Source organism: Podarcis muralis, chromosome 7 (genome assembly GCF_964188315.1).
Source record: "Podarcis muralis chromosome 7, rPodMur119.hap1.1, whole genome shotgun sequence".
NCBI lineage: Eukaryota > Metazoa > Chordata > Lepidosauria > Squamata > Lacertidae > Podarcis > Podarcis muralis.
The window spans coordinates 739,667-767,608 of record NC_135661.1 but is presented as its reverse complement, the minus strand read 5'-3'; the positions used below and the strand labels follow the sequence as shown (position 1 = coordinate 767,608).

General features: G+C 47.7%; 1 protein-coding gene across 2 annotated transcripts in view; it reads right to left on the bottom strand.

The window, feature by feature from the left end:
* The window catches only part of PADI2 (peptidyl arginine deiminase 2), a 72,282-nt gene that overhangs the window by 10,397 nt on the left and 33,943 nt on the right, over window positions 1-27,942 (bottom strand). For both annotated transcript variants that reach the window (XM_077930970.1, XM_028741491.2), the window contains exons 7-13: window positions 20,563-20,741; window positions 18,204-18,307; window positions 16,567-16,678; window positions 15,548-15,655; window positions 3,300-3,451; window positions 2,025-2,169; window positions 297-390 (exon numbers count right to left, since the gene is read on the bottom strand). In XM_077930970.1, coding sequence (XP_077787096.1) covers window positions 297-390; window positions 2,025-2,169; window positions 3,300-3,451; window positions 15,548-15,655; window positions 16,567-16,678; window positions 18,204-18,307; window positions 20,563-20,741 — 894 coding nt within the window. The remainder of the gene's footprint in view (window positions 1-296; window positions 391-2,024; window positions 2,170-3,299; window positions 3,452-15,547; window positions 15,656-16,566; window positions 16,679-18,203; window positions 18,308-20,562; window positions 20,742-27,942) is intronic.

Sequence of the window (27,942 nt, the reverse complement as noted above, 5' to 3'; positions counted from 1 at the left end):
TGCAGTATTGAACTGCGGAACTCCCTCCCACAGGACGACCCACCAACCTGGATGGCTTTAAAAGAAAATGGGACAAATTCATGGAGGAGGAGAGGGCTATCAATGGCTATGAGCCACAATGGCTATACTCTAAACATCAAAGGGAGGGGAAAGGGTTCTTGTGCTTGGCTTCTGTTTGCGGGTTTCCCACATGCATCTAGCTGGCCCCTGTGAGAAGAGGATGCTGGACTTAGATGGTCCTGATCTAGCAGGGTGTCTTTTTATGCTCTTGTTCTAGGTCTGTCTGAACAGCCTACCTTTGAACATGACAGCTTCTCCATGACCTTCTTTCTGCTTCTCCCTGAACAGCTTGTAGCAGGCGGAAGGGCTGGCCATGAGCATCCGGAATTGCTGAGAGGAGGAAAGGGAAATGAAGGACCGTATCAGGGCAGCTAAAAGAAAGGACTTTTCCATGCAGCTCATGGTTAAAACTATGGAACTCCCTCCCACAGAAAGCCATGCTGGCCATCCATCTGGATGGCTTGCTTGCTTGCTTATCGGGGATGTGGGTGATGCTGTGATCTAAACCACTGAGCCTCTTGGGCTTGCCAATCAGAAGGTCGGCCAACTCAGCAGTTCAAAAGCACACCAGTGCAAGTAGATGAATAGGTACCGCTGTGGCAGGAAGGTGAATGGCGTTTCTGTGCACTCTGGTTTCCGTCACGGTGTTCCGTTGTGCCAGAAGCGGTTTAGTCATGCTGGCCACGTGACCTGGAAAGCTGTCTGTGGACAAACGGCGGCTCCCTCTGCCTGAAAGCAAGATGAGCGCCGCAACCCCATAGTTGTCTTTGACTGGGCTTAACCGGCCAGGGGCCCTTTACCTTTGCTTGCTTGCTTTGTTTATTTATTATATTCCTATGCCGCTTTTAACTCACATGAGTCACAAAGCAGCTTACATGCCATAAATAATAACACAGCAGAACACAGCCTCGGCCCAGTATACCTGAAGGAGCGTCTCCACCACCATCGTTCTACCCGGACACTGAGGTCCAGCGCCGAGGGCCTTCTGGTGGTTCCCTCAGTGCGAGAAGCAAAGCTACAGGGAACCAGGCAGAGGGTCTTCTCGGTAGTGGCACCCGCCCTGTAGAATGCCCTTCCATCAGATGTCAAAGAGATAAACAACTACCTGACATTTAGAAAACATTTGAAGGCAGCCCTGTTCAGGGAAGTGTAAATGTGTGACATTTTAATGTATTTTTAATCTTTGTTGGAAGCCGCCCAGAGTGGCTGGGGAAACCCAGCCAGATGTGCAGGGTACAAATAAATTATTATTATTATTATTATTATTATTATTATTATTATTATTATTATTATTATTTATCATCATCACAACCGCAACATAAATCACTTAAAATAATCAACTAATCACCATTAACAAAACTACTTAGAAAATAGGCTAAACAACACAACCACAAGAAAAGTCGTACAGTGGTACCCCGGGTTACATACGCTTCAGGTTACATACACTTCAGGTTACAGACTCTGCTAACCCAGAAATATAACCTCAGGTTAAGAACTTTGCTTCAGGATGAGAATAGAAATCGTGCTCCGGCGGTGTGGCAGCAGCAGGAGGTCCCATTAGCTAAAGTGGTGCTTCAGGTTAAGAACAGTTTCAGGTTAAGAACGGACCTCCGGAACAAATTAAGTACTTAACCCGAGGTACCACTGCATTATAAAATTCACAAAGCGTTACAGCGCTCATAACTCACAAAACAATATTAACAACATTAACGAACTAAGAACCCAAAACAAACTAAGCATTGCTGAATTCACACATGCACACTGAGGAGAGTGTGACTCCCTGTGTGTCCCCATGACTCTTCCATAGTCTCCGTCCAATCCTTTAAAAGAGGACTGAATGAATCCATAGGAGGAGAAGGTTATGGCCACACCAGCTATGCTTTCATCGCTGTTTCTCAGCCCAAAACACATAATTAACTAGCGACAACGCGTAAGGGTCACAGACCTTCACAGCTGATGCTCACCTTTTTTCCAGGAATGGGGACAAAAGTCACAAACTCGTCCACGTGGCCCACCGTCAGCCAGTCAGAGTAGAGCTCGATGGGTGACTGGACTTTCTGGGCATAGAGGAAATCCCGCACCACCTTGGTCATCCTCCGCCCTGCGGACCTGAAAATGTCAACATCCCCCCAAGAAAAAGAAGGAGGATAATCAATTAAGGATGAATGGCTTATGAAACTGATGGCCTATGCTGAAATGGAGAAAATGACTGCTAAACGAAGAGGACATAATGATGAATTGTTTAAGGGAGAATGGAAACCATTGATGGGTTATCTACTAAACTATCACCCATACATGAAGTCACAGGCAGGTTTTGAAATATAAGCAGCAGATTATTATTAGTATTAGCAATATTGGGGCTTAGATAATAAAAAATATGTGTGTTTTAAAGCAGCTAATAAAAAGGAGTAATAAAAATAAACATCAGGAAAGGAGGGGTGGGAAGTCAAGAAGAGGTTATGTATGTACAGTCAAATCTCGGATCCCAAACGCCTCAGTTTTGGAACATTCCCCAAACGCCGAAAACCCAGAAGTAAATGTTCCGGTTTTCGACTGTTTTTTGGAAGCTGAACATCCAACGTGGTTTCCACCGAGTGCAGGAAGCTACTGAAACCAATCGGAAGCTGCGCCTCGGTTGTCGAACATTTCGGAAGCTGAATGGGCTTCTGGAATGGATTACGTTCAACAACCAAGGTTTGACTGTATAAAAAAACTATTGGATGATAAGTGCTTTGGAATATCTTTGGATATTTAGTTATATAAACACATTCTCCCAGAAGAAGAGAAGGAAAAGAATGAGAGAGAGAAATGGGGCCAGTGAAAACAGACATGTATTTACAGGGCCGGCCCTATCATTTGAGTAGTGAGGCAGGTGGCAGATCTTCTCTTTTGCCAGAGTTCATCATCGCCTCTGCACTGCTTTCACTGCAATCCCTCTTGCCACCATTGACATGAGGCTCAGATGCCCATCCAACCAGCTTCTGGCCACAGAGAGGGCTGAATGTTTTGTCCTTTGCAGGAAAATGCATATTTATCTTAATTCTTCCCATGCCCCATTAGCCTCTGTCCTCATCCAACGATGGCAGGCAACAGTGGGAGGCTTTGCACCAGGCAAACAAAGGTGCCCAAGCCCTATGATTGATAATGGTCAGTGGTGGGTTTTGAGTTGTCTTTTTTTAAACCAGAAATTCAGGTCATCTGGTCTTTTACAATATCTACATCCATGTGCACTCTCTTACAGAGGGAAGCTGCTTCCAATGAGGATTCTCCCCAAAGGGTACTCTTTTCCATTGGCAGTCACTGGCGGGCTGACTTCCAGATTCCCAAAAGAGTCCAAGCTGGTGACTTCTTCAAAGAGGGGCTCCCTGGACACGTAGCCAAAATCTGGGCCCTGCAGAGGGGAAAGATATCTGCTTCAGTCACAGGGCTCCCACTACAATGTTAAGTATCATTGTTAAATTGACACGGAAATGGTGAATGCCTGTGTGTACAGCTGAAAGGGTTCAACTCAGAGATTCCATTGAAACATTGGTGGCTCCCTGATTGTGGAATGCTCTCCCCAGAGAGGCCCACCTGGTTCCATCATCTTTAGACACCAGGCAAAAACATTCCTCTTTACCCAGGCCTCTGATTGTTAAGTAATCTATGGCCTGTAAAAGTGTGGGGGAGAGGGTTGCTATTGTTATGATTATTTTACTATTAGGCTGTCTATCAGCATGCTTTTTACTATGTTTTTATCACGGATGCTTTGTAATTCGTTCTCTAATGTTGTACACTGCTCTGACATCTTTTGATAAAGGGCATTGCAGTGGTACCTTGGTACTCAAACAATTTGGAACCCAAACACTGCAAACCCGGAAGTAAGTGTTCCGGTTTGCGAACTTTTTTCGGAAGCTGAACGTGCTCCGTTTTGAGTGCCACACTTCCAATTTGAGTGTTACGCTTCCGATTTGAGTGCCACACTTCTGATTTGAGTGCTACGCTGAGGTCTGTCTGTTTTTCCTATTTATTTAGCTTTTTAGTTTTTGCGGCTCCTTTTTTGTGGCTCCGTGGAACCCAGTTCAGCTACTGATTGATTGATTGATTGATTGATTGATTGTGTTACTGTACAGTGGTACTTTGGGTTACGTGTTTTCAGGTTGCGGACCGTGGGAAACCTGGAAGTACCGGAAAGGGTTACTTCCAGGTTTCGCCGCTCGCACATGCGCAGAAGCGCTAAATCGTGTTTCGCGCACACGCAGAAGTGCCAAATCGCGTCACGTGCGTGCGCAGATGCAGCACTGCGGGTTGCGGACGTGCCTCCATCACAGATTACGTCCGCAATCCGAGGTTCCACTGTAGTTCATTGTTTATTGCTTTCATTTTATGGATCAATGATCTCGTTAGATAGTAAAATTCATGTTAAATGGCTGTTTTAAGGGTTGTTTTTAAAAGTCTGGAACGGATTAATCCATTTTGCATTACTTTCTATGGGAAAGCGCACCTTGGTTTTGGAATGCTTTGGTTTTGGAACGGACCTCCAGAGCGGATTAAGTTTGAGAACCAAGGTACCACAAAAATAAATTGAAATAACATAATCATCATCATTATTAATATTTATACCTTGCCCATCTGGCTGGATTTCCCCAGCCACTCTGGGCAGTTTACATCATATCTAAAAACATAATAAAAACATTAAGCGTTAAAAACCTCCCAACAGAGGGCTGCCTGAAGTAATAGCCATAACCATCAATAAATTGTCTCTGAGCTCCTTCATGTGTTGATAATTAATCCCTCTTCCCAGGGAACTCTAGGAATTGTAGGGAAATTTTGGGAACTCTCAGAGGGGAACTGGACTCTCCAAACAACCCTCACCACTCATAACAGACTACAGCTCCCATGATTTTTGGGGGAAGCCATGACTGTGTAAAGTGGGATGATAGTGCTTTAAATGCACAGTGCAGATGGCGCCTTAGGTCAATAACAGGGAAGGGTCTTGAAACAAACCTTGCTGGGCAACACAAAGGAAGCTCTAAAGGGCAGAAAAGGCACGTGTTGCCCTAATGTTATCTTGCAGAGGGCTTGGAGGTGTGAAGCAGCTGTCCTGACAGACAAGATGTCACAATACTCTGCTAATAAGCATGAAATGTCTCCACAGTGAGGCCCATCCCAGTTCCCTTAGCTGTTTAAATCCCCCATAAGCTCCATTTGGAGGGCATCTGCTAGAGTTCAGCTGGGTGGGTTGCCTGCCCCCCCCTCATTGACTTTTTCACTTTATCTGCTGAGCTCGTGGCAATTCTCTGAGGATTATTTGCATCTGTGTGTGTCGGGGAAAGGAGATTGCTTTTAATGAATTAACTTATTGCTATTATCATTCATATATATACACTCAGAGCCACAAATATAAATGGAAAAAGGCATCCACTCAAACCAGTCTAAAACCACAACAAGGTCAAAATCTTAAACAGACTCCTTGGGAAGAGCAGGGTTAAAAGTTAGAAGAAATAGGAACAACGTATGCTCAGAGGCACTCTTGCTATTGACTTTGCACTGCAGTCCAAAGCAAAGTATAAAAGGGATCTTTAACTGGGAAAGGGAAAGGGTGAAGCCAATGCCTCTTTCCAGGATGAACGCCCCTAAATATGGTAAGGTCTGGGCTAAGAGCCCACCCTGCCTCGCTTAATCCAAGCTCACATCTGCAACCCAAGCTCATATCTACTTAAACGCACACAGACGGCAGCCAGAAAATTGCACATAGCCTCTGTTTATTAAGCCACACAGCTTAATTTGGAATTAAGTCCAAATTTGGGGGCCACAAAGAGAGCGACATACTGGGCATAAAACTGAAATGTTGGAAGCAGCCTTACGTTTGTAATAATAAAATTTAAGGTCTTACATATATAATAAATGTTCATAAATGTACCAACCAAGCACGTACATAGATCAGCACAGGAAGACCAACCTGAAACCATTTTAACTCCCAAACTGACCAAATGTTTTCTCTGCAAGGAGGGAGGGGGTCAGGGAGCCTTCCCATTGTCTCAGGAACTGGGAAATCACCATCTCAAAGGAATGGGCAGACTACCAGGAAAGGCAATGATGTTTGTGGGGGTTGGTCTTGGGTTATACCCCTTCTGTGATGTATGTATGATGTATGGAGGGGTGGTCTTGAGCTCCAGGGCAGGGAATTTAAAATGTCTACATAAGGGCAGGCACACCTTTGTTCTGGGTCCTCCTCCTTTCCTGTGGGTGAGGGGAGACCCTGTTGCAACAGATCAATAAAGATCAGGCTTACTAGCTGCTTTGCTTCTCAATATTCTCTGGTTGGCCTCTGTTATTTTCTCCTACCAATAGGGAACCCACTTAAGGACTCTATATGGGCTCTTGGATACCCCATAAGGGAAGAAGGGCAGATTTTGTTTACAACACGTTGAATCAAACCTATTGGTTCTTCTAGCTCAATGTTGCCTACACTGACCTGCAGCAATGGCTCTCAAGGGTTCCAGGCAGGGGAGATTTCCAGATCCACCTGAAGAGGCTGCCAGCAGGGATTGAACTGGGGACCTTCTGCATGCCAAGCAGGTGCCCCTAGTACCACACTGTGCTATGGCCCTTCCATGAACTTTTCACAGAGGCCACCAATTCAAACGATGTCTCAGCACCCAGGGAAGCATCTCCAGCCCATCTGCCTTCTTCCCCCGAGAGAGGACTCGAACATATCATTCCTCCGTTTTTGGGGTGTGTATGTCTACGTGTATGCGGAGGTTTGCGGTGCTGAAAGCCGGTGGCCACCAACTGCTGGGGGACCAGCTGTCTTGCAGGGATAAGATGTCATGGATTCAAGTCAGCACCAGGAAGATTTACGAGTGACAGAGAGGGAATCTGCAATTTGGCAGTTCAAAAATCTCTGCCCAAAAAGGAAAAGGAGATGTTTGAAGGGGAGGGGGAGGGGTTGGCTGGGGGAGGGAGAGAAACACATAGGGAAGTTCGTGGATTTTTATTTTTAAAAGGTCCCACACTGACCTCAGGACAAGAGCCTTCAATACAGCCTCCAGCAGCTAGATGCTTTCCAGCTGTTTTGGACTACAACTCCCACAAGTCCTTGCATCATACAGCCCAACAAGCCCAGCATCCTCTTCTCACAGTTGCCTTTGGAAAAGCTGTAAGCAGGATCTGAGCACAAGAGCCCTCTCCACTCCCGTGGCTTCCAGTAACTGGGATTCAGAAGCATTGCTGCATTTGACTGTGGAAGCAGAGGACGGCCATGGTGGCTAGTAGCCATCATAGAATTGTAGCATTGGAAGGGACCCTGAGGATCATCTCATTCAACCCCCTGCACAATGTAGAATTATGCCGCTGTCCCATGCCGGGACCAAGCCTGCAACGTTGGCGTTATCAGCACCATGCTCTAACCAACTGAGCTCACCCCTCTACTCCATGAATTTGTGCGCCCCTCTTTTAAAGCCATTCAAGTTGGTGGCCATCACTGACTCCTGCAGATGATTCTATCTATTGTTCTCACCTCTTCCTTGCCTCTAAGTGGAAAAGGAGAGGAGTAACTGATCTAGACCTGAGACACCCCATGCACTGCTGGTGAATACACACAAATGCTCTGCTTGTAGAAAAGTAAAAGGTAAAGGACCCGTGGACGGTTAAGTCCAGTCAAAGGTGACTATGGGGTTGCGGCACTCATCTTGCTTTCAGGCCGAGGGAACTGGCATCGTCCACAGAGAGCTTTCTGGGTCATGTGGTCAGCATAACCTAACCGCTTATGGCGCAACGGGACACCATGACAGGAACCAGAGTGCACGGAAACACCATTTACCTTCCCACCGCAGCAGTACCTATTTATCTACTTGCACTGGCGTGCTTTTGAACTGCTAGGTTGGCAGGAGGGTTGGGACAGAGCAATGGGCGCTGACCCCGTCACAGGGATTTGAACCCCCAATCTTCTGACCAGCAAGCCCAAGAGGCTCAGTGGTTCAGACCACAGCGCCATCCGCGTGCTGCTTGTATACAGCAATTTAACATGGGTCAACTTCCCAGGCTGAAGAAAGGCCAACAGGGATTAGGACAGGAATGATTTAAGAGACAGATTTATAAACATTATTTTTTAAAAATGAACTGCATAGAGAGTGGAAAGATAAAAGTTTCCTCCCTCTCTCCGAAAACAATACTTGTGGGCATCCAATGAAGCTGAATGTTGGAAGATTTAGGATATAAGGAAGTTCTTCTTCACACAGCACAGCGTTAAACTGTGGAACTCACTCCCACAAGAAGCCATAACAGTCACCGACTTTGATATTTTAAAAAGAGGATTGGGCAAATTTGTGGAGGAGAGGGTTATCCCTGGCTACTAGCCACAATGACTATGCTCTGCCTTTGCAGCCAGAGGCAGCAATGCTTCTGAATAACAGCTGCTGGAAACCACAGGAGGGGAGAGTTGCATTTGCACTCAAATCCTCTTTGTGGGCTTCCCATGGGTATCTGGTTGCCCACTGTGAGAACAGGATGCTCTATCTGGTCCAACCAGCTCCATCTGGTACACCGGTTGACCCTGCCTGCGCATGCACTTTCTCGCCAGAATGGTACATGCTCTGGTTATCTCCTCCTTGGACTACTGCAATGTGATCTACGTGGGGCTAACTTTGAAGGTGACCCAGAAATGACAAGTGATCAAGAATGCGGCAGCTACACTGGTAACTGGGAGCAGCCACCGTATAACACCTATCCTGAAAGACCTACATCTGCTCCCTGTATGTTTTGGAGCACAATTCAAAGTGTTGGTGTTGACCTTGAAAGCCCTAAACAGCATTGGCTCTGTATACCAGAAGGAGCATCTCCACCCCCATCGTTCAGCCCTGACACTGAGGTCCAGCTCTGAGGGTCTTCTGGTGGCTCCCTCCCTGAGAGAAGTGAAGCTACAGGGAACTAGGCAGAGGGCCTTCTTGGTAGTGGCGCCCATCCTGTGGAACACCCTCCCATCAGATGTCAAGGAAATAAGGAACTACACAACTTTTAGAAGACATCTGAAGGCAGCCCTGTATGGGGAAGTTTTTAACGTTTGAAGTTTTATTATGTTTTTTATGTGCTGGAAGCCTCCCAAAGTGGCTGGGGAAACCTAGCCAGATGGGTGGGGTATAAATAATAAATTATTATTATTATTATTATTATTATTATTCGGAACCAGCTGGGCCTTGGGCCTGATCCAGCAGGGCTCTTCTTATGTTTTTAAGAAAGGAGAACAGGGATTCAGAGCCGGAAAGATGGAAAGGAATCACAAAAAGGGTCTAGGTTTCAACAAGACTTGGCACTGAAAAACGGCCTGGCAGGATATTAGGTTGTTTGAACCTACTTTGCAAGGCGTAATCCCATCTCCGCGATTAGGTTACCGGGCGGTGCAACGAAGCGCATCGCAGAAGGGCCCTTTTTCTTCCTGCCAGAAGATGCTTCGGCGATTGCGCCAACCCGGCCAAGGAGAAAGCAAAGTTGTGGCCGACGACAGCTTGACGGCTTCATCCCAAGGCCAGGAAAGAACTGGGATTCCTTCCCTGTGATGTCCTTGGACAAAACGTCTCTTTTCCTTAAAGGCCTTGTGGGCTCGGAATGGCGGGTGGGTAGGAGTGGCCAGGAAGCCAGTCAGAGAAAGCGCAGAGTCTTTTGCCTGGATAACGTTACCAGAGCTCCCCATACGAATCCTACCTCCAAATAGATTTCAGAATGACTCAGGGTATCTGTTTCATCGCCTTAATCCTCCGTCATTCAATAATCCTGACTGCAAAGGCCTGTTTTGCTTCTCCGAGGATAACTGGAGCAGCCTCGTGGCCGTAGCCAATTGCGATGCCATCTTACGAATTCGTGGTATGGGGAGGGCTGCAAAAGCCTCCCTGGGAAGGGGGCAGCATGCCAGCTGCATCGCTGGAGCCCAAGGACTGGAAGATTTTGGAGGGGAGGGGAGGGCCACTAAATTGCATTAATAAGGGGATCTGCCTGGGTGGAGCTGGGTCGAGAGATGTTGTGTTAAATCCCAAAAGAACCTCAAAAACTAAACAAAACACCCCAGCACATTCTGCTCTTGCAAATTTGTGACTTTCTGCATGCATTGAATGATTGTTGTGCGTTATTCTGATGGATAATTGTGTTGAGGTTTTTATTTTCCCCCTTTTACAATCAAGCAGTGCATACATTTTGTGAAATAAATATGTCAGAAACTTTTAATCAGTTGTCTTGGTGAGATTTACAATCATTGCACAGTTGTTTTTGGACAGGGCTGTGACTCTGTGGTATAGCCCCTGCTTTGCGTGGCGGAGGAGGCCCCCATTTCAATCAATGCTGGCAGCATTTCCAAGCAGGGAGGGGCCACAGCTCAGTGGCAGAGCACCTGCTTGGCCTGCAGAAGGCCCCAGGTTCAATCCTGACATCTTCTAAGTAAGGCTGGGAAAGACTCCCTCTGTGAAGCGCTGGAGAGCTGCTGCCAGTCTGTGTGGAGAGCTCTGAGCTAGGTGGACCCAAGGCCCTAGCTCAGTATAACCCAGCTTCCTGTCTTCCTATGGACATTTTACTTTTGTGTGTGCTTCTTCAAAAAGTCACTGAATAAGGCGTCACGTACATCTTTTCAGAGAAATTTTGCAGCAACACCATGATGATGATGATGTTGATGTTTTAAACGCATATATCACCCTTCATTACAAGATCACAGGGTTGTTCACACAATAAACAGAATAGGGATGCGGGTGGCGCTGTGGGTTAAACCACAGAGCCTAGGACTTGCTGATCAGAAGTTCAGCAGTTCGAATCCCCGCGACGGGGTGAGCTCCCGTTGCTCAGTCCCTGCTCCTGCCAACCTAGCAGTTCCAAAGCACGTCAAAGTGCAAGTAGATAAATAGGTACCGCTCTGGCGCGAAGGTAAATGGCATTTTCGTGCACTGCTCTGGTTTGCCAGTAGCGGCTTAGTCCTGCTGGCCACATGACCCGGAAGCTGTATGCCAGCTCCCTCGGCCAATAAAGCGAGATGAGCGCTGCAAACCCAGAGTCGGCCACAACTGGACCTAATGGTCAGGGGTCCCTTTACCTTTACTAAAGAATTAAAACAAAAACAACAAAACAATAAGGTAGGGAACAGGGGGCACCCCAAGGAGTTGACCCCACCTCATCAAGTGGGGCAGGCTCCTGGCACCCCGTCTCTTGCAGCAGCTCCCTGAACTATTACAGCCCTTGTTTCTGTTGTGCTTGGGAGACTCGCTTGGTGGAAAGAGAAGACTGCAGCATCCTTTTGCGCATGCCCCGAGGGCACAATTTCTGGTGGGCACAGTGGGGAGAGGGAGACTGCCATAAGGATGATTTATGCAGGAATGAGGATGTATTGGGTTAGCGCCTGGGTTTCCACTTGCTTCCCCTAAATGGCAGAGAGGCAATTAACTCCGGGAGGTGATGGGACGGAGCCTTCTTCTCATTCCTCTTCATGCTCATGGGGATTGGAGACTTGAAACTTTGCTGCCGAGGGGTGGGGGTGGGGTGATTCCCAGTGGCGTAGCATGGGTTGTCAGCATCCAGGGCAAGGCAAGTAATTTGTGCCCCCTAACCCATGGGTTTTAGTAGGGGCAGAGAGCCGCGAGTGCGAGCGTGCCCCCCCAGATGTTGCGCCCGGTGCGGCCGGGCCCCCCTGCACCCCCACGCTATGCCACTGGTGATTCCAAAACCCACAGCTCCCAAGGCCTTGCCTCAAAAAGGAGATGGCAGAGCTGGAGAAGGCTCAGAGAAGTGCAAGCAATATGATCAAGGGGACGGAAAGGTTGCAGTGCTTGTGACTTATTAGTTCAGAGAAAAGGCAAATAAGAGGTGATGCGATAGAGGAGTTGAAATGCTTTCTTCCTTTCTCATAAAGCGAGAACTCCACTGAAGCTGAATGCTGGCAGATTCAGGGCTGATAAAATTATGAAAGGACTTTATCACGTAGCACAGAGCTAAACTGGGGGAACTTGTTTCCACAGGAAGATGTGATAATCGCCAACGCCAACGCCTTTAAAAGAGGATTGGGCAAATTCAGGGAGGAGGAGAGGGCTAGTGACGGCTACTAGCCAGTTCTGCCCTGCAGTTGGAGGAAGCAATGTTTCCGAACACCAATTTCTAGAAACTCAAAAATTCCACGACCTTTCACTGGGATGCTTTGAGATTCTAGCTACTTTGCCGCTTCTAGGAAAGGTCCTTCGGGAAAGATCCCCGTTTCCATTCCTATAATGGCTCAGAAGGGACCATTGCGGCTAGGACTGCTTCTCCCCTTGTGTCATTCAAGCCAAGTCCTTCTGCGCAGAGAAATAATTTCTCCCGCCTCTCAGTTTTTCCATTAAGCCCCACAAAGGGCTTATGGATGGCCACGTGTGCCTTGCCGGAGAAGGGGGCGAGAATATTTGGCTAAAGTGTCCCATCTGGAAAATGAGATTGGAAAAGATAGGAGGCGGAATAGAGGAGGCTTCAAAGCAAACAATTGGAATATAATACGTTCAGCTCGCTCCAGAGTCCAAAATTGCTTTTCTAAATGCTATTATTCCACACCCCCTTTTAGAGGAGCGATTGCTTGCATACATATTTATATATATTTGCAAAGTAAGAGCCAGAGATCAACGTGGTATTCCTTTCCTGCATGACAAATCCAGGACTGGCTGTACTCATTCGAGGCATGATAAATGATAGATCTCACCATGTTTAAAAGCGATTAACCTTCTCTGAGGCGGGCGCGGACCATGAGGGGGGTGCCAACAGCGCTCCGCGCTCCCGTCTCCTGTTACCAGCGACGCGGGGTGGCGCCCAGCGGCAAGACAGACTGGTGCCCAGGCACCCCCTAAATTTCAGGGGTACAGACATCTCACGAGAGGCTAGAAGGACACACACAGACCAGATCTGGTGGTGCGAATCTAGACTTGGGGTCCAATGAGGTTAACGGGTTGCCAAAGGTTCGGCCCTCACCCTGCCCACTTTTCTGATTCGCTGCTGGCAAGGGCTCCTGTCTGTCCTTGGCTGACATTGCTTGACGCAAGCCATCAGTGGGCTGTCCGGCAAGAGGGGGCAGTTTTTAGATGCCTCGCCCGTTCTTGACGCTAAAGGGATCCTGGAGAGGTGGAAACGGTTCAGAAAAGGGAGACTCCCCTAAGAGGAAAGGCTTCAGCGTTTGTGACTTTAGAGAAAAGGTGGCAACGTGATAAAATTATGCCTGGCAAGGAGAAAGCGTAACACAATAACTGGTGGACATCCAGTGAAACTGAACGTTGGATGGAAGATTCAGGATGTATAAAAGGAAGTCCTTCTTTGTGCAGCACAGAGTTAAACTGCGGAACTCACTCCTGCAGGGGGCAGAAATGGCCATCAATCTGGATGGCTTAAAAAAAAGGATTAGGGCATTAGGCAAATTCATGGAGGGGAGAGGGCTGTCAATGCCTACTAGCCCGATGACCATGGAGGCAGTAAATAATAATAATGATAATGATAATTTATTTATTATTTATACCCCGCCCATTTGGCTGAGTTCCCCCAGCCACTCTGGGCAGCTCCCAATAGAGTGTTAAAAACAATACAGCATTAAATGCCTCTGAACGCCAGTTGCTGGAAAGGGCAAGAGAGGAGCGAGCTCTTGTGTTTGAATCCTACTTGCTGGCTTTGCTTTGGGGCGTCTGGTGGGCCCTTGTGAGAAGAGGATGCCCACTATGCCCTTATGCTCTCCGACTGAAGGCGTGTGCAATCCCAAAGCAAGAATGCCTGAAGAGCCCTTCTGAGCTGCCGTTGATCCAAAAGGGAAAGGGCTGTAAAACTGAGTGTTACAGAGCATCTGCTTTGCATGCAGAAGGTCCCAGGTTCTGTCCTCAGCAGCATCCTAAGGTAGGGCTAGAAAAGACCTGAAACTTTGGAGAACCACTACCTCTACTGGTGTAGGCAATACTGAGCTAGCTGGACCAAGGGTATAAAGACAGCTCCTATGGTGCTGTTTAAGTCAGCCCCTTATTCCAAAACCATTGAGGATCGCAAAAGGTGTTGATATTTTGGGAGGTTGGATAAGTTACAATGGAATGGTCTCGGTGGTGGGGTGCACATTTTTATTCTCATTTATTTATGATTATTACTTTGTCAAAATATAATAATAAAAACTTTAAAAAGAAAAGGGGAATCTTGGTGTTTTTAGGGGGCAGGGAAGCAACAGGGGAGATGACGCAGTCCAGCTGTGCTGCATCATCCAGTGTCTTCGCTCTGCCCCTTCCAAGGGGAACAGAGCAGATGAAGACAACGTGATCTCGCAGAGCGAAACAGCAGCATTAAAAACCCATTTCTTTTCAGGTTCCACGTCAGCCTCCTGCTGCTCCCAGATGCCCTTAACCATTGCTGCCCTTTCCCTTGCTGCCCTCTCTCCCCAGCGAAAAGCACACAAGCTGTGGTGGGGGCTCTGGAGAAATGAGCTAGGCTCGGCCCCCATCACACGGGGTCAACATCACCCTTCTGGAGTTCCCATGCCCACATCTGGCCCCCCTGCCATACACACAAGGGGATAGCTAATGCGCTGGCCTCCAGATGCTGCAGAATTCTGACTCCCTTCAGCCCCAGCCAGCAGGACCAGGGGTCAGGGATGAGGACGGGAGCTGGGAGCCCAACAACAGTACAGTGGTGCCCCGCAAGACGAATGCCTCGCAAGACGAAAAACCCGCAAGACGAAAGGGTTTTCCGTCGCAGAGGCGCTCTTCGCAAGACGAAGTTCCCTATGGGCTTGCTTCGCAAGACGAAAACGTCTTGCGAGTCTCGCCATTTCCCCCCCCCGCTCCCCCCCCTTTTTCAAAGCGGCTAAGCTGTTAATAGCTTTTTAACAGCTTAGCCGCCAAGCCCGCTAAGCCGCTAATAGCGCTAAATCGCTAATAGCGCCAATCCGCTTAGCCGCCAATGGGGTTGCTTCGCAAGACGAAAAAACCGCTAGAAGAAAAGAATCGCGGAACGGATTCTTTTCGTCTTGCGAGGCACCACTGTACAGTTAAACTGTGGAACTCACTTCCACAGGAGGCAGGGAGGGCCACCAACTTGGATGGCTTTAAAAGAGGGTTGGGCAAATTCACGGAGTAAGTTAAAGCTATCAGTGGCCACTATCCACGATGGTCGTGCTCTGCCTCTGCAGTGTGAAGCTTCTGGAAACCGTAGTAGGGGAGAGAGCTCCTGTGCTGCTTGTGGGTTTCCTGCAGGCCACTGGTTGGCCACTGTGAGGTCAGGATGCCAGACTAGATGGGCTATTGGCCTGATCCTGCAGGCTTTCCTTAGGTTCTTATGGAAATTTTGCGCTTTAAAAGTGGGCTGGATGTGCGTCCGACGGACAGTGTGGCTCTGCTCTCTGCCAGCATAGTCTGCCTTCCTGGCAAGATGCATGTTTGGGATGGCAAAGCAGATGAGAGCAGACCTTACCTTAGCAAAACTTCCTTCGCACAAGGGAATTCAGGATAAATCACATGGTGTGGTAACGGCGGTAAGAAGAGGATGCTCTTACCAAAATCTCTTTCACAGCGAAGTCTTCGAGGCCTCCGTTCCTTGGGGAGTCCAGGACCACCGGGAAGCCCTTGTGGGGGGCATGGATGTAGCCAAACTCAATCTCATCCTGCAGAGGAAAAGAGAAATCAGCAAGATCTGGACTCCCTCCATGCAGACTGAAGGTGTAAATAGGTGAATAAACCATATTTCTTAAAGCTGTGGCAATCTCTGCCGTGTCTCAATTCTCCGAAGGAACGCAGACCCTGGGTGAGTGCTTGGACCCCATGGGCTCTTGCCAAAGAGGGGGACTTGCCCAACTTTTGTAACATTAGATGCAGAGCTGCCTCCTCACAAAGGGCTTTGCTTTAATCTAGCCAGCTCAGATCCTTAATGACCCGCTGGGGATAGAAATCATTTCCTCCCCCCCCCCAAAAAAAAATAATTCTGCCTGCTAAACATGCATCCTGCCAGGAAGCTGGGAGCCCACAGCTAAAACCAAGGACATCCGATGAAGCTGAATGTTGGGAGATTCAGGGCAGAGAAAAGCAAGTCTGTCTTCATGCAGCATGGAGTTAAACTGTGGAACTCTCTCCCACAGGACGGGGTCACCAACTTGGATGGCTTTACAAGAGGACTGGACAAATTCACGGAGGAGGAGAAAGCTGTCAGTGGCTACTAGCCATGAGGATTATGCTCTACCTCTGCAGTTGGAGACAGCAATGTTTCCAAATTCCAATTTGCTGGAAACTGCAGGAAACTGCTCTTGTGTTCGAATCCTGTGTTTCCCATCATGGGCATCTAGTTGGCCACTGTAAGAACAGGATGCTGGACTAGATAGGCCATTGGCCTGATCCAGCAGATCTCTTCTTACAGCTTACCTTTACTGAAAACCTGGGAAACTGCAGTTCAGGAAATGTGGACAGAATCGTGGATTGGGAGCTTTAGGCTGAGTCATGTCGTTGGCCCAAGTACCTTGGTATTGTCCACACTGGCTGGCAGCAACGTCTCCCCAGGGTTTAAGACTCACAACCCACTCACCTGCATCCACCGGTCCCCTCGGTTCATGTACCGTGAGCAGACCGACATCTTGCAGTTAGCTTTGCTGACCAAGTTCTTGATCTCCTTCAGGAAGAGGTAATTATCCTTCACACTGACAGGGGAGGACAAAGATGGGTTAACTGAGGATGCTTTCATGGCCAGCTTGAAAGTGGGGTGGGGTGGATTCCACAGAGCTTGGCTGGGGAACAGCTGTGGCCCTCCAGATGTTGACGTCATGGTCAATGGTCAGAGATGCCAGGAGCTGGGAACATTTGTAGGGTACCCCCGGTTCCCCATTAAAAGGAGGCAGAGCTGTGAAAGGGGTAAAGGGACCCCTGACCATTAGGTCCAGTCGTGACCGACTCTGGGGTTGCGGCGCTCATCTCTCTTTATTGGCCGAGGGAGCCGGCATACAGCTCATGTGGCCAGCAGGACTAAGCCGCTTCTGGCGAACCAGAGCAGCGCACGGAAATGCCGTTTACCTTCCCGTCGGAGCGGTACCTATTTATCTACTTGCACTTTGAGGTGCTTTCGAACTGCTAGGTTGGCAAGAGCAGGGACCGAGCAACGGGAGCTCACCCTGTTGCAGGGATTCGAACTGCCAACCTTCTGATCGGCAAGTCCTAGGCTCTGTGGTTTAACCCACAGCGCCACCCGCGTCCTTGTGAAAGGGGTAGCTGCAGGTAATAAAGGCAAGTGTTTGAGGTGTGAAGTATGGGCAACAAAGGCAAGTGAGGGTCTGGGTTCAAGGACAGGGAAGCTGTGGCACCTTAAGTGTCATTGGAATCCCAACTCCCAGCAGCCAGCATGACTTAAGGGATGGTGATGGGAGCTGGAGTCCAGCAACCTCTGGAGTGCTGCAGATGTTCCTCTCCCCTGAAGTCGACAAAGCCCCTGCCAAGAAGCTACCCCCCACCCCCCAGGATATCACAAACAATTCTCCCTTTTCTCCCACTACTGGCTTCCAGACCACCTAGCATGATGCCTATGGATGAGAAAACCTGTTGATTTCGGTTTCTAACTTTTTCAAACCTTCCCTTCAGTTCTCCACCTTCCCACACCAGCTAGTGATTTTCTTTTTAATCAAAATTCATCAGCATTTTAGGGAGAATTTCTCCTAACGCACACACGTCAGTCTGCATTTTGAACTTCTTGTAAATACACATTTTGGAAAGCAATTTCCCCTAACTGCAGCACATTCTTGTATATTCATTTACACTTTGCACCAGTGTATGATTATTATTTATTTTTTTGTACACACAACTTGGTTAGGGAACTTCACTGCAAAATTCGGAGCAGTGAGAATTAGGTAGATTTGCTTTACAATGCAAACTGGGTTTGAATGTCTTCCTGACCTCGTCCTTTTGTAAAGTGTCATTAAATGGCACTTGCATTAAACATCAGTGATGGTCATAATAAAATGTTTCTCTTTTTATACTATCAGCTGCTGTTTGTTGCATCTCCCTCGTTGCTGTCGAATGCTTAGTTTTTGGGAAAAAAGAAACCCACCACGGACAGAACCTGAACCCCAACCGAGTTTCAGGACGCAAAAGCTGGTTTTACAAATTCAAACCAAGCCCTACATTCAGAACATCTCCTGTTAAGTTCCAACGCCTTCTCCTTTTCTGACACCTTACCTGCAGACAAAAACGTTGACTGGCGCCAAAGTGTTTGGGGTCATGATCCATGGGGCGATCCGGAAGACTACGGTGTCTGTGAAAATTGGGGTCTGTGGAATACCCTGGAAGAAAGATGGAGCCAGCTTGTATTCTACTACTCTAGAAGGTAGGACCCGAACCAACCAATCGAAATTACAAGAAAGGAGATTCCAACTAAACATTAGGAAGAACTTTCTACTCTTTTTCAGGGACTGGTATTCAGAAGGATTGCTGCCTCCAGCCATGGTGGCAGAGAACCACTTTGGTTAGTAGCATCTCAGAACAACTGGTGAAACAGAACGGTGCATGGGTTAATAATAATAATAAATTTTTATTTATACCCCACCCTCCCCACCAGTAAAACTACAATTAAAAATAAATAAATAAATAAATAAATAAACCAATTTAAAATACAGGTTAAAATATAATTTAAAATGCAGCCTCATTTTAATAGTAGTCCATAGATCAAAACCATAAGGGGAGGGAAACATAAGGGTCAGACTAAGTCCAAACCAAAGGCCAGGTGGAACAGCTCTGTCTTGCAGGCCCTGCGGAAAGATGTCAAGTCCTGCAGGGTCCTAGTCTCTTGTGACAGAGCGTTCCACCAAGTCAGGGCCGGTACTGAAAAGGCCCTGGCCCTAGTTAAGACCAATCTAACCACCTTGTGACTTGGGACCTCCAAGGTGTTGTTATTTGTGGACTTTAAGGTCCTCCGTGGGGCATACCAGGAGAGGCAGTCCCGTAGGTACGAGGGTCCTAGGCCATGTAGGGCTTTAAAGGTCAAAACCAGCACCTTAAACCTGACCCTGTGCTCCACCGGGAGCCAGTGCAGTTGGTAAAGCACTGGATGAATGTGATCCCGCGGCAAGGATCCTGTAAGGAGCCTCACCGCCGCATTCTGCACCCGCTGGAGTTTTTGGGTCAGCTAAATACCCTGTTATTGCACCAATGAAATGTTGCAGAATACACCGGTGATAAAAAGCCACCAATCCATTAAACACGGCGGCCCTTTGTTTTTAAAAACTGGCTGCCCAGAGAAACAGAGGCAGCTACGGGATGTTGACCAACAGCACAGCTTCTGTGAGGGAAGAGAAAGGTCTGCTGGGGCAAGGAAGCAGAAGGCAGAACACAGATCCATTAGGGATCGCTAGCCAGATTAGCAGGTGGCTAATAGAAGTTGCAGGCCCCATGAGAGTCATGCGCAGCATTCCAGCAGGCGAGTGAGAGAACATGAGGAGGCCGTCCAGCTTAATTTAAAGCTGGCCTTTTCTTCTAGCGGCCCCCAATTCGTATTGCTTTGTTGGGGTGGGGGTGAAGAGGCAGGTGGGAAGGGGGCGGGAGAGGCAGCGAGGGAGATTCACACACCAAGCAGCCTCTTTGTGGCTGAAGTAGCAAACAAAGAGAAAAGGGAAGCTTGAAAGCGAACCCGTCACCTGCCAAGGGAAAACTGGCACGTTAACAGTGTGAAGTGAAGTGTCGAGCCCTAACATCAGCAGCTCCTTCTGCAGTTACACCATGCCAGTGGCCAGAAGGAGGGGACGGCTTTTGGCTGCCTGAAAGCAACAACTTCCATTAGCTGCTTGCTAACTGGGCTGCATACTGCTATTTAGACAGTGTGGCATAGTGGTTAGAGTGCTGGGAGAAACCAGGGTTCGAATCCCCCTTACTTGGCCATGAAGCTCGCTGAGTGGCCTTGGGCAAGCCTCTGGCCCTCTGTCTAACCTACCCCACAGGGTTGTTGTGGGGAGTAACTTAGGAGAGGGAGAACCATGTGCTTGAAAGTTGGGCTGTGAATACAATAAATATCAGACTAACATCCTGCCCTGCCATACCAGCTTCCTTACCCGCACAGACCTTTCACTTCCCTCGCAGCGTTGAGCTGTTGATCAACGTTCTGTAGCTGACGTTTCAAAACCTTTTTGCTTAAAAGCGGCACTTGAGGTGGTCTTTAAAATTGTAATGACGATGTCATACCAGCCCAAATGGGAACCTTACGCAACACTGAATTTTATACATTAAATTTGTGAAAATCTAATAAGCTTTATTATATACATAAAGGAATGCCCTACCGTCAGATGTCAAGGAAATAAACATCTCCCTGACTTTTAGAAGACACCTGAAGATAGCCCTGTACAAGGAAGTTTTTAATGTTCAAGGGCTTTTTGTGTTTTAGTATTTTGTTGGAAGGTGCCCAGAGTGGCTGGGGCAACCCAGTCAGATGGGCGGCATATAAATTTTTTAAAAAATATTATTATTTGAAGCATCCTCTTTGCCCGATGAAGGCATCTCCACTGCTTCTGCTGCACCCACCAACCCACCCCTCTTTTTCTGGCCGAACCTCAGCGACTGGCTCCAGCAGGCTGACGTTGATGGTGACGAGACCGTCGAAGCCGGCGTCTGGGAAGCGGAGACCCTCGACAAAGAATTCCATCTCTGCAGAGCCCCCTGTGTATTTCACAACGTGGAACAGCTTCCGTGGCCCCAGGACGTGGATGTAGCGCTGGCCAAAGAAGGGATCTGCGGGTCAAATATATGTTGGAAATGTAAGGGGGGGGGAAGGCACCTTTTATCATATGTGGTGGAAATGTCAGGTAGCAAAAGAATTTCGGGAAATGAAATACAGTGGGTGCTTGGGTTGTGAACATGATCCGTGCGGGAGGCATGTTTGCAACCCACAGACCTGCGTCTTCATCGGCATCTTCATTGGGTTAGTCATCATCATCATCATCAACCTTTTATTCGACCGTCAGTCAGAAAAAAGTACATTTGTCAATACACAGTTAAAACATCCAGGAAGATTTTAGAACTTAGCCAACACTAAAATGGGCTAAACAGGTAGTCCTATATCAATACAGTCAATTATAGTCTTGCGACGCTTAAAAGCTAAAAAAAGAAATTTGGCCACCAAGGAAGGTATAGCTCTAGTGACATTATTCAGCAAGTGTAAAACCTGGTTTTCTCTGGGTAGGAAGCTAAATTGACATAGGAGTGGGTCTATAAAATTTTGTCTAAGCTCTGCATAAGAAGGGCAAGTCAAGAGAATGTGTTCGGTGGACTCAACCGCACCCATGGCACAATGACAGGTTCTCTGGGCGTATGGTACTCCCCTGTACCTTCCCCACAATATCGCAGAGTCAAGGACATTTAATCTAGCCGCTGTAAGAGGTCTGTGGTATTCCACATAGTGGATTTCTGCAAGGTAGGGGGCTGGTATGGTCCGATAAATCTGGTCCCCTAGGAACATCCCTGGTTTTACCTGGGCTATGTCCTCTTGTATGGCAATGTCACTCAGTCTCCGGGAGATCACAGCTCTAGCTTGATTGTACGTCATAGACTCAAAGTAAAGGTGAGACAATCCGCAGGATTGAACCTCGTTAATGACCTCCCTTTCCCACGATGATTGGAAATCGTCCCTCAATATCAAGGGGGCAATGCCCACTGGTTTAAAACAAAGCTTGAGCCATAGCCAGAGCTTCGTCTTCAAGGCCACATACCGTAGAGCTTGCAAGCCGACCTCTAATCTCATAACCGCACCCGCTACCGAGGGGGGAATCCTAAGGATGGCTCTAAGGAATCGCGTTTGGATAGAATCCAGTTTCAAAAAATCCCTGCGGGAGCCTAAAGAGATGCCCACCAAAAGAAGGGGGAGGACTTTCATTTGAAAGAGTCTCAAAGCTATCTTCACTGATTGAGCCTGATTCTTAGCATATAGAGATCGAATCTGGATGGCTGCTTTAGATGCATTAGTTGTTATATAGTCTCTATGGGCCAGAAAAGTCCTATTTGACCGTATTACTTGTCCCAGATATTTAAAGCAGTTAACCTGCTCTAGGGGGATCCCGTTCATCGACCATCGATGGAGTCTCGGTCGGGCAGTCATTGGGTTAGTGAAGGCCAGGTTCAAATACGAGTTCCTTTTCTGTGATTTGGGAGGAAATTGGGATTGGGCAGGGTCTGAGAAAACCGACATCCAAGGAGCAAGCCCACCCAACCCCGCTATCCACTGAGGAGGTGAAGGCAACTCCATTGCCCTCCCCCAACCCAGCTAATTAATATGCTAATTGAACGCCTGGCTCGGAAAGCAGAATGTCCAGAATTCAAGGTCCTGCAACTCAATCCTGGGGAACAGTTATTTGGCAACCTGGCCAGAGAGGTCTTAGCTTTCACCCAGTCACCAGACTCTGATGCCCTTGAGAGACGCCAAACAATTGATCCTCAGGACTCAAAAACAAGCAGAGTCTGTGAGGCCAGGGAGAAAGGAGGGCTCTCTGAAAGGGAACTATTATTTCAGTGCTTATTTATGTGAGATGCTCTGAGCTCAACCTTTTCTTGCTGGAAAAGCGAGGGGTGGGGAGAATATTAAATGTGTCCTTTTGGGGGGAGTGGGAATTACTCCAGGCTCTACCCAAAGCTAGCCTGATTTCAAGCAAACCCGCTACAGTTAATAGACTCGGCTAGCTTTATTTTATTTTATTTTTGCATTTCAATTCCACTGTTTTCTCCAGAGGGCCCCAAGGTGGTATACATGGTTTTCTCTTTGCCCCTGATTTAATCCCCACAACAACTGTGTGAGGTAGGTCCATTCATTCAGTGGACCTGCTCTGAGTAGGATTTAGGAATACAGACAAGCTGTCTTATACCGAGTTAAGATTGTTGGGCCGTATAGCTCAATTATCGTCCGCACGGACTGGCAGCAATGACTCTCCAGGATACCAGGCAGGGAATCCTTCCCAGTCTCACCTGAAAGTGCTGGGGATCCAACCTGGGCCCTTCTGCATGCAAAGCAGGTGTTCTACTGCTGAACTACGACCTACCCCATAAGTGGATAGATGCCAGCTCTGGGGATCCATCTTCCACTCATCCCCTTTCGACAGGCACATCCACCTCACGCCCAGCCTGGCTGCAAATCCCACCAATAAGTAATCAAACAATTAAACCCCTGTGTTGCAAACAATTATCAGTAATATCCAAGGCAACACGATGACCAAGTACAACAATGCAATATAAACTCTTTATATAGTCTATACGGAACATTGAACAATATGAGAAACCAAATAAACAGAAATCTTATAAATCTCTGAATGTCACTAAATGTGCACTCTTGATGGATTCTCTTGAAAACACAGAGCTTTGTTTTATGACATCCAACACTGCCGAAGTGGTCTGCAAACAGACGTAGTGAACAGTGATTCTGGATATACCCACTGTTTCGTAGAATTCTTCTTCAGCACAGCAGAAGGATACAGAAATGTTTCATAAACTACAAATGAATGATTGAAACTATGACCTGCATATACATGGTAACTTACAATAACTCATTGTTCACTACGTCTGTTTGCGGACCACTTCGGCAGCGTTGGACGTCATAAAACAAAGCTTTACGGCTTGCTTTCATCAGATAAGAATCTGACCCATTGCTTCTTTCAGAGACTTGCATAGTCTACAGAGACTTTCAGAGACTTATAAGACTTATGTTTATTTGGCTCTATGTTTTCAAGAGAAACCATCAAGAGTGCACATTTAGTGACTTTCAGAAATTTATAAGATTTCTGTTTATTTCGTTTCTCATATTGTTCAATGTTCCATATAGACTATATAAAGAGTTTATATTGATATTGCATTGTTGTACTTGGTCATCGTGTTGCCTTGGATATTACTGCAAATCCCACCAGCCAGGCCTCTCCAACACGGGCAGCATTCTCCACTGCCCCCCCCTTCTTTAGCCCCATCAAACAACCCCGTAACCAAATCTGGTTTTATAACCAGCAATAAAAGACACAACAAGGCGCGTCGGGGGCAGAGATGTCTCCTGGGGATTAGGGAAGGCCAAACAGAGCGATGATGTCATGGGCTGCAGCAAATGTCTTGTGGCCGATGTAAAATGAGGTGGTGGCCAAAGGTTGGCTTTTATTGGAGTGGGTGCGCATCATTCCCACCTGCAGCTCCGTTTAAGAGCTAAACGCCCATCACTCGAAGACCTTGAAAACGTGACCTTCGGTTCTTTAACACTGAGCGTTGCCATCAACTGAGCCCTGCTCAGAGTAAGCCCACTGAAATTAATGGACATGATGACTAACTTCAGTCTGTTCATTTCAATGGGTCTATTCTGAGTAATGTCTAGATGGATACAAGCTGACTCCTTTGTCAATCTACATGGGAAGATATCGTGTGTGTGTGTGTGTGTGTGTGTGTGTGTGTGTATAAAGGTACCCCTGACCATTAGGTCCAGTCGCGGACGACTCTGGGGTTGCGCACTCATCTCGCTCTATAGGCTGAGGGAGCCGGTGTTTGTCCGCAGACAGCTTCTGGGTCATGACTAAGTCGTTTCTAGCGAACCAGAGCAGCGCACAGAAACGCCGTTTACCTTCCCGCCGGAGCGGTACCTATTTATCTACTTGCACTTTGACGTGCTTTCGAACTGCTAGGTGAGCAGGAGCTGGGACTGAACAACAGGAGCTCACCCTGTTGCAGGGATTCGAACCGCTGACCTTCTGATCAGCAAGCCCTAGGCTCAGTGGTTTAGACCACAGCGCCACCCACCCATATATACCCATATATATCTCTAACATGGAACATCACCACAAGAGAATAATCATGGAAGCCATCGAGATAGAGAAACACCCTCACAACATGAACAAGCGTGACGACACATCCCGCTTGCCAGACATCTGGAAATTAGCCCTCCCCACAAAAACTGACACCAGATCCAGAGGCACACAGAACGCCATCACCAATCAACCACACCAGACCCAAACCCAGACCCTCTCCACAGATAAATTACAGACACCATCCAGTAGCCAAACCATGGTGGCACCTCCGGATGCTGCACCCCCCTGCAATCCCTACACAGATCTGGCTGGCACAGGCCACAAAACCACAGCTCGCCCCTATACACGAAGCCAAGCCAGAGCACAACTAAATGTAGTACACCCATCTTCTCAGAAAAACTCTTCACAAAGTTCAAGAGGTCAAGACACAAAGGCTTTAGCAACTAATCCACACCTAATGACCCACCTAAGTGGTACTCAGGATATCACTCAAGAAATCACTCAAGATATCCCTCAAGCAATTAAGGAACAAAAGAAGAAAAGGCACACTAGCCTGGGAACTTCCTCTCTGCCCAGAACATAGGAGGCCACACCTCCTCAACAGTATTTATAGGAACTCAAACACTGAGATCCTGCTCTGTTCCAGTAACAAGAAGCCGAAAGCACCAGCCTGAAGATGACGAGTGAGACCTCGTCGAAACGTCGCCTAGACACCCCAACTTTTACACGGGAAGATACCCGAGGACACCAAAACCTGCATTCCTGTACCCGTGAAAATCTACGAAAGCATATATATATATATATATATATATATATATATATATATATATAATATGTTATGATGGTATAAGATAGATAGATATCTCTTATACCAACATTACACACACACACACACACACACACAATCTTATACCAACTCGCATTTATTTGTCCATCTAGAATAGTGCTGCCAACTCTGACCAGCAGCTGCTGCCCAAAATCCCAGGCCAAAAGAGCCCTTTCACCTTGTTTGCAATTGAAAAATCCTCCATTAATTAGGGGATGTCAGAGATTGAACATTCTGCACACAAATCAAGTGACCTCCAACTAAGCTATGTTTTCCCCCTCCCAAGATTCTAGTCCTCATTGTGCTGAATGAAGGGCTGGTTTTAAAATGTAGGAAAATGCCTTCTGCTAAGTCAAACCATGTAGCTCAGCAGTGTCTACACTGACTTCCAGCTGCTCCAGGTTTTCAGACAGGGAGTGCCTTTCTAGAGATTCTACCAGGGATTGAACCTGGCACCTTCTGCATGTAACAGAGCTACATCCCTTCCCTTAAGGCACTCTGGAAAAAGAGTTCACGGAAGTAACAAAGCCCAGGACACTTTCAACTAGTCATTTGTAGCTTAACAGAAAAATGAGATCGAATGAGCCAATATTTGCTTAAATGCGATCCCTGCTCCACTTTGGCCAAGCTTGAGTTTAAGAAAATATCAATGAAAACACCAGCTGGCGAGCCTTAAATTATTAAGAGGGAGCTCAGAGGTTTCACCCCTTCCCTCTTTGCCCCGCTTCACATCAGATGTCCTCCTTAGCCAGAGATTTTAGGGAGCCTTCACCCAGGTCACCCATTTAATTCTTCCACGGCTCAGAGAAGCAAACAGCCAGCCTCCTTCCCTCGGAAGAACGGCGAGAGGTAACCCCGGGCCAATGGGCTTGGCTGGCTTCCCTAGGATCTCTCAGAGACCAGCTCCTGACAGAGGCAGAGTTAGCGGCTGATTGACAAGCCCCTCTGGAGCTCCTTGCCAGGGAATGCCGCCCCTTCCCCTCGGCCGGCTCCAATTGCAATGCCTGGTTTCAGCGAGTTGTCGGTGGGCCCGTCTCTGGGCGCCAACGGAGCTACTGGAATGTTGAAGACACCGGGGTCCTTTCTAATTAGATGTGTTGACGACCCATCAGGCCTAATTATTCCCAAGCTGCTCTTTGCTACAAATGAGATGCAGGTGCGAGAATTAACGTGACACGTGCCTTTCTCGGGGGGGGGGGGAGATGAGGTTAAAAATTGTGCCACCTATTCACTAATAATAATAATAATAATAATAATAATAAATTTTATTTTTACTCCGCCCTCCCTGGCCAGAGCCAGGCTCAGGGCGGCTAACACCAGTAAAATTACAATAAAAACATAATGGGGGCGGGGAGGAGGAAACCAATTTAAAATACAGGTTAAAATGCAATTTAAAATGCAGCCTCATTTTGAAAGTAACCCATAGATCAAAACCATAAGGGGAGGGAAACATCAGGGTCAGACTGAGACCAGACCAAAGGCCAGGTGGAACAGCTCCGTCTTGCAGGCCCTGCGGAAAGATGTCAAGTCCCGCAGGGCCCCAGTCTCTTGTGACAGAGCATTCCACCAAGTCGGGGCCAGTACTGAAAAGGCCCTGGCCCTACTTGAGACCAATCTGACCACCTTGCAACTTGGAAAAGTACTGGGTGAATATGCTCCCATGGCAGCTGGAAAAGTACTGGGTGAATATGCTCCCATGGCAGAGACCCCGTGAGGAGACTTGCTGCGGCATTCTGCACCCACTGGAGTTTCTGGGTCAGCTTCAAGGGCAGCCCTTGAGTTACAATAATAAAGCCTGGAGGTGACCGTTGCATGGATCACACTGGCCAGATCAGGGCAAGAGAGGTAAGGGACCAACTGCTTAATACGGCGGAGATGGAAAAATGCCACCTTTGCTGAGGCTGCAACCTGTCTTCAAAGGATTTAACAGAAGCAGAGAGATGCACCTCTTCTGCCTTAGGGGAGTAGGGGAGAAGAAGAGAATCAGAGTTCGAAAGGTACCCCCGAGGGACATCTAAGTCCAGGCATAGGCAAACTCGGCCCTCCAGATGTTTTGGGACTACAACTCCCACCATCCCTAGCTAACAGAACCAGTGGTCAGGGATGATGGGAGTTGTAGTCCCAAAACATCTGGAGGGCCGAGTTTGCCTATGCCCGATCTAGTCCAACCTGCTGCAATGCAGGAATCTCAACCAATGCCACCCAACTTCTGAATTAAATTCTTTTGGAAGAGGGAGACAGACCCCCTGCAGTGTGGTCCCGAAGAGACAGGGGGCTCAGTCAACACCCAGGAAAGTGAGGAACGGAATAGCACAACCCCCAAAGAGTCTTGTGCCAGGATGTT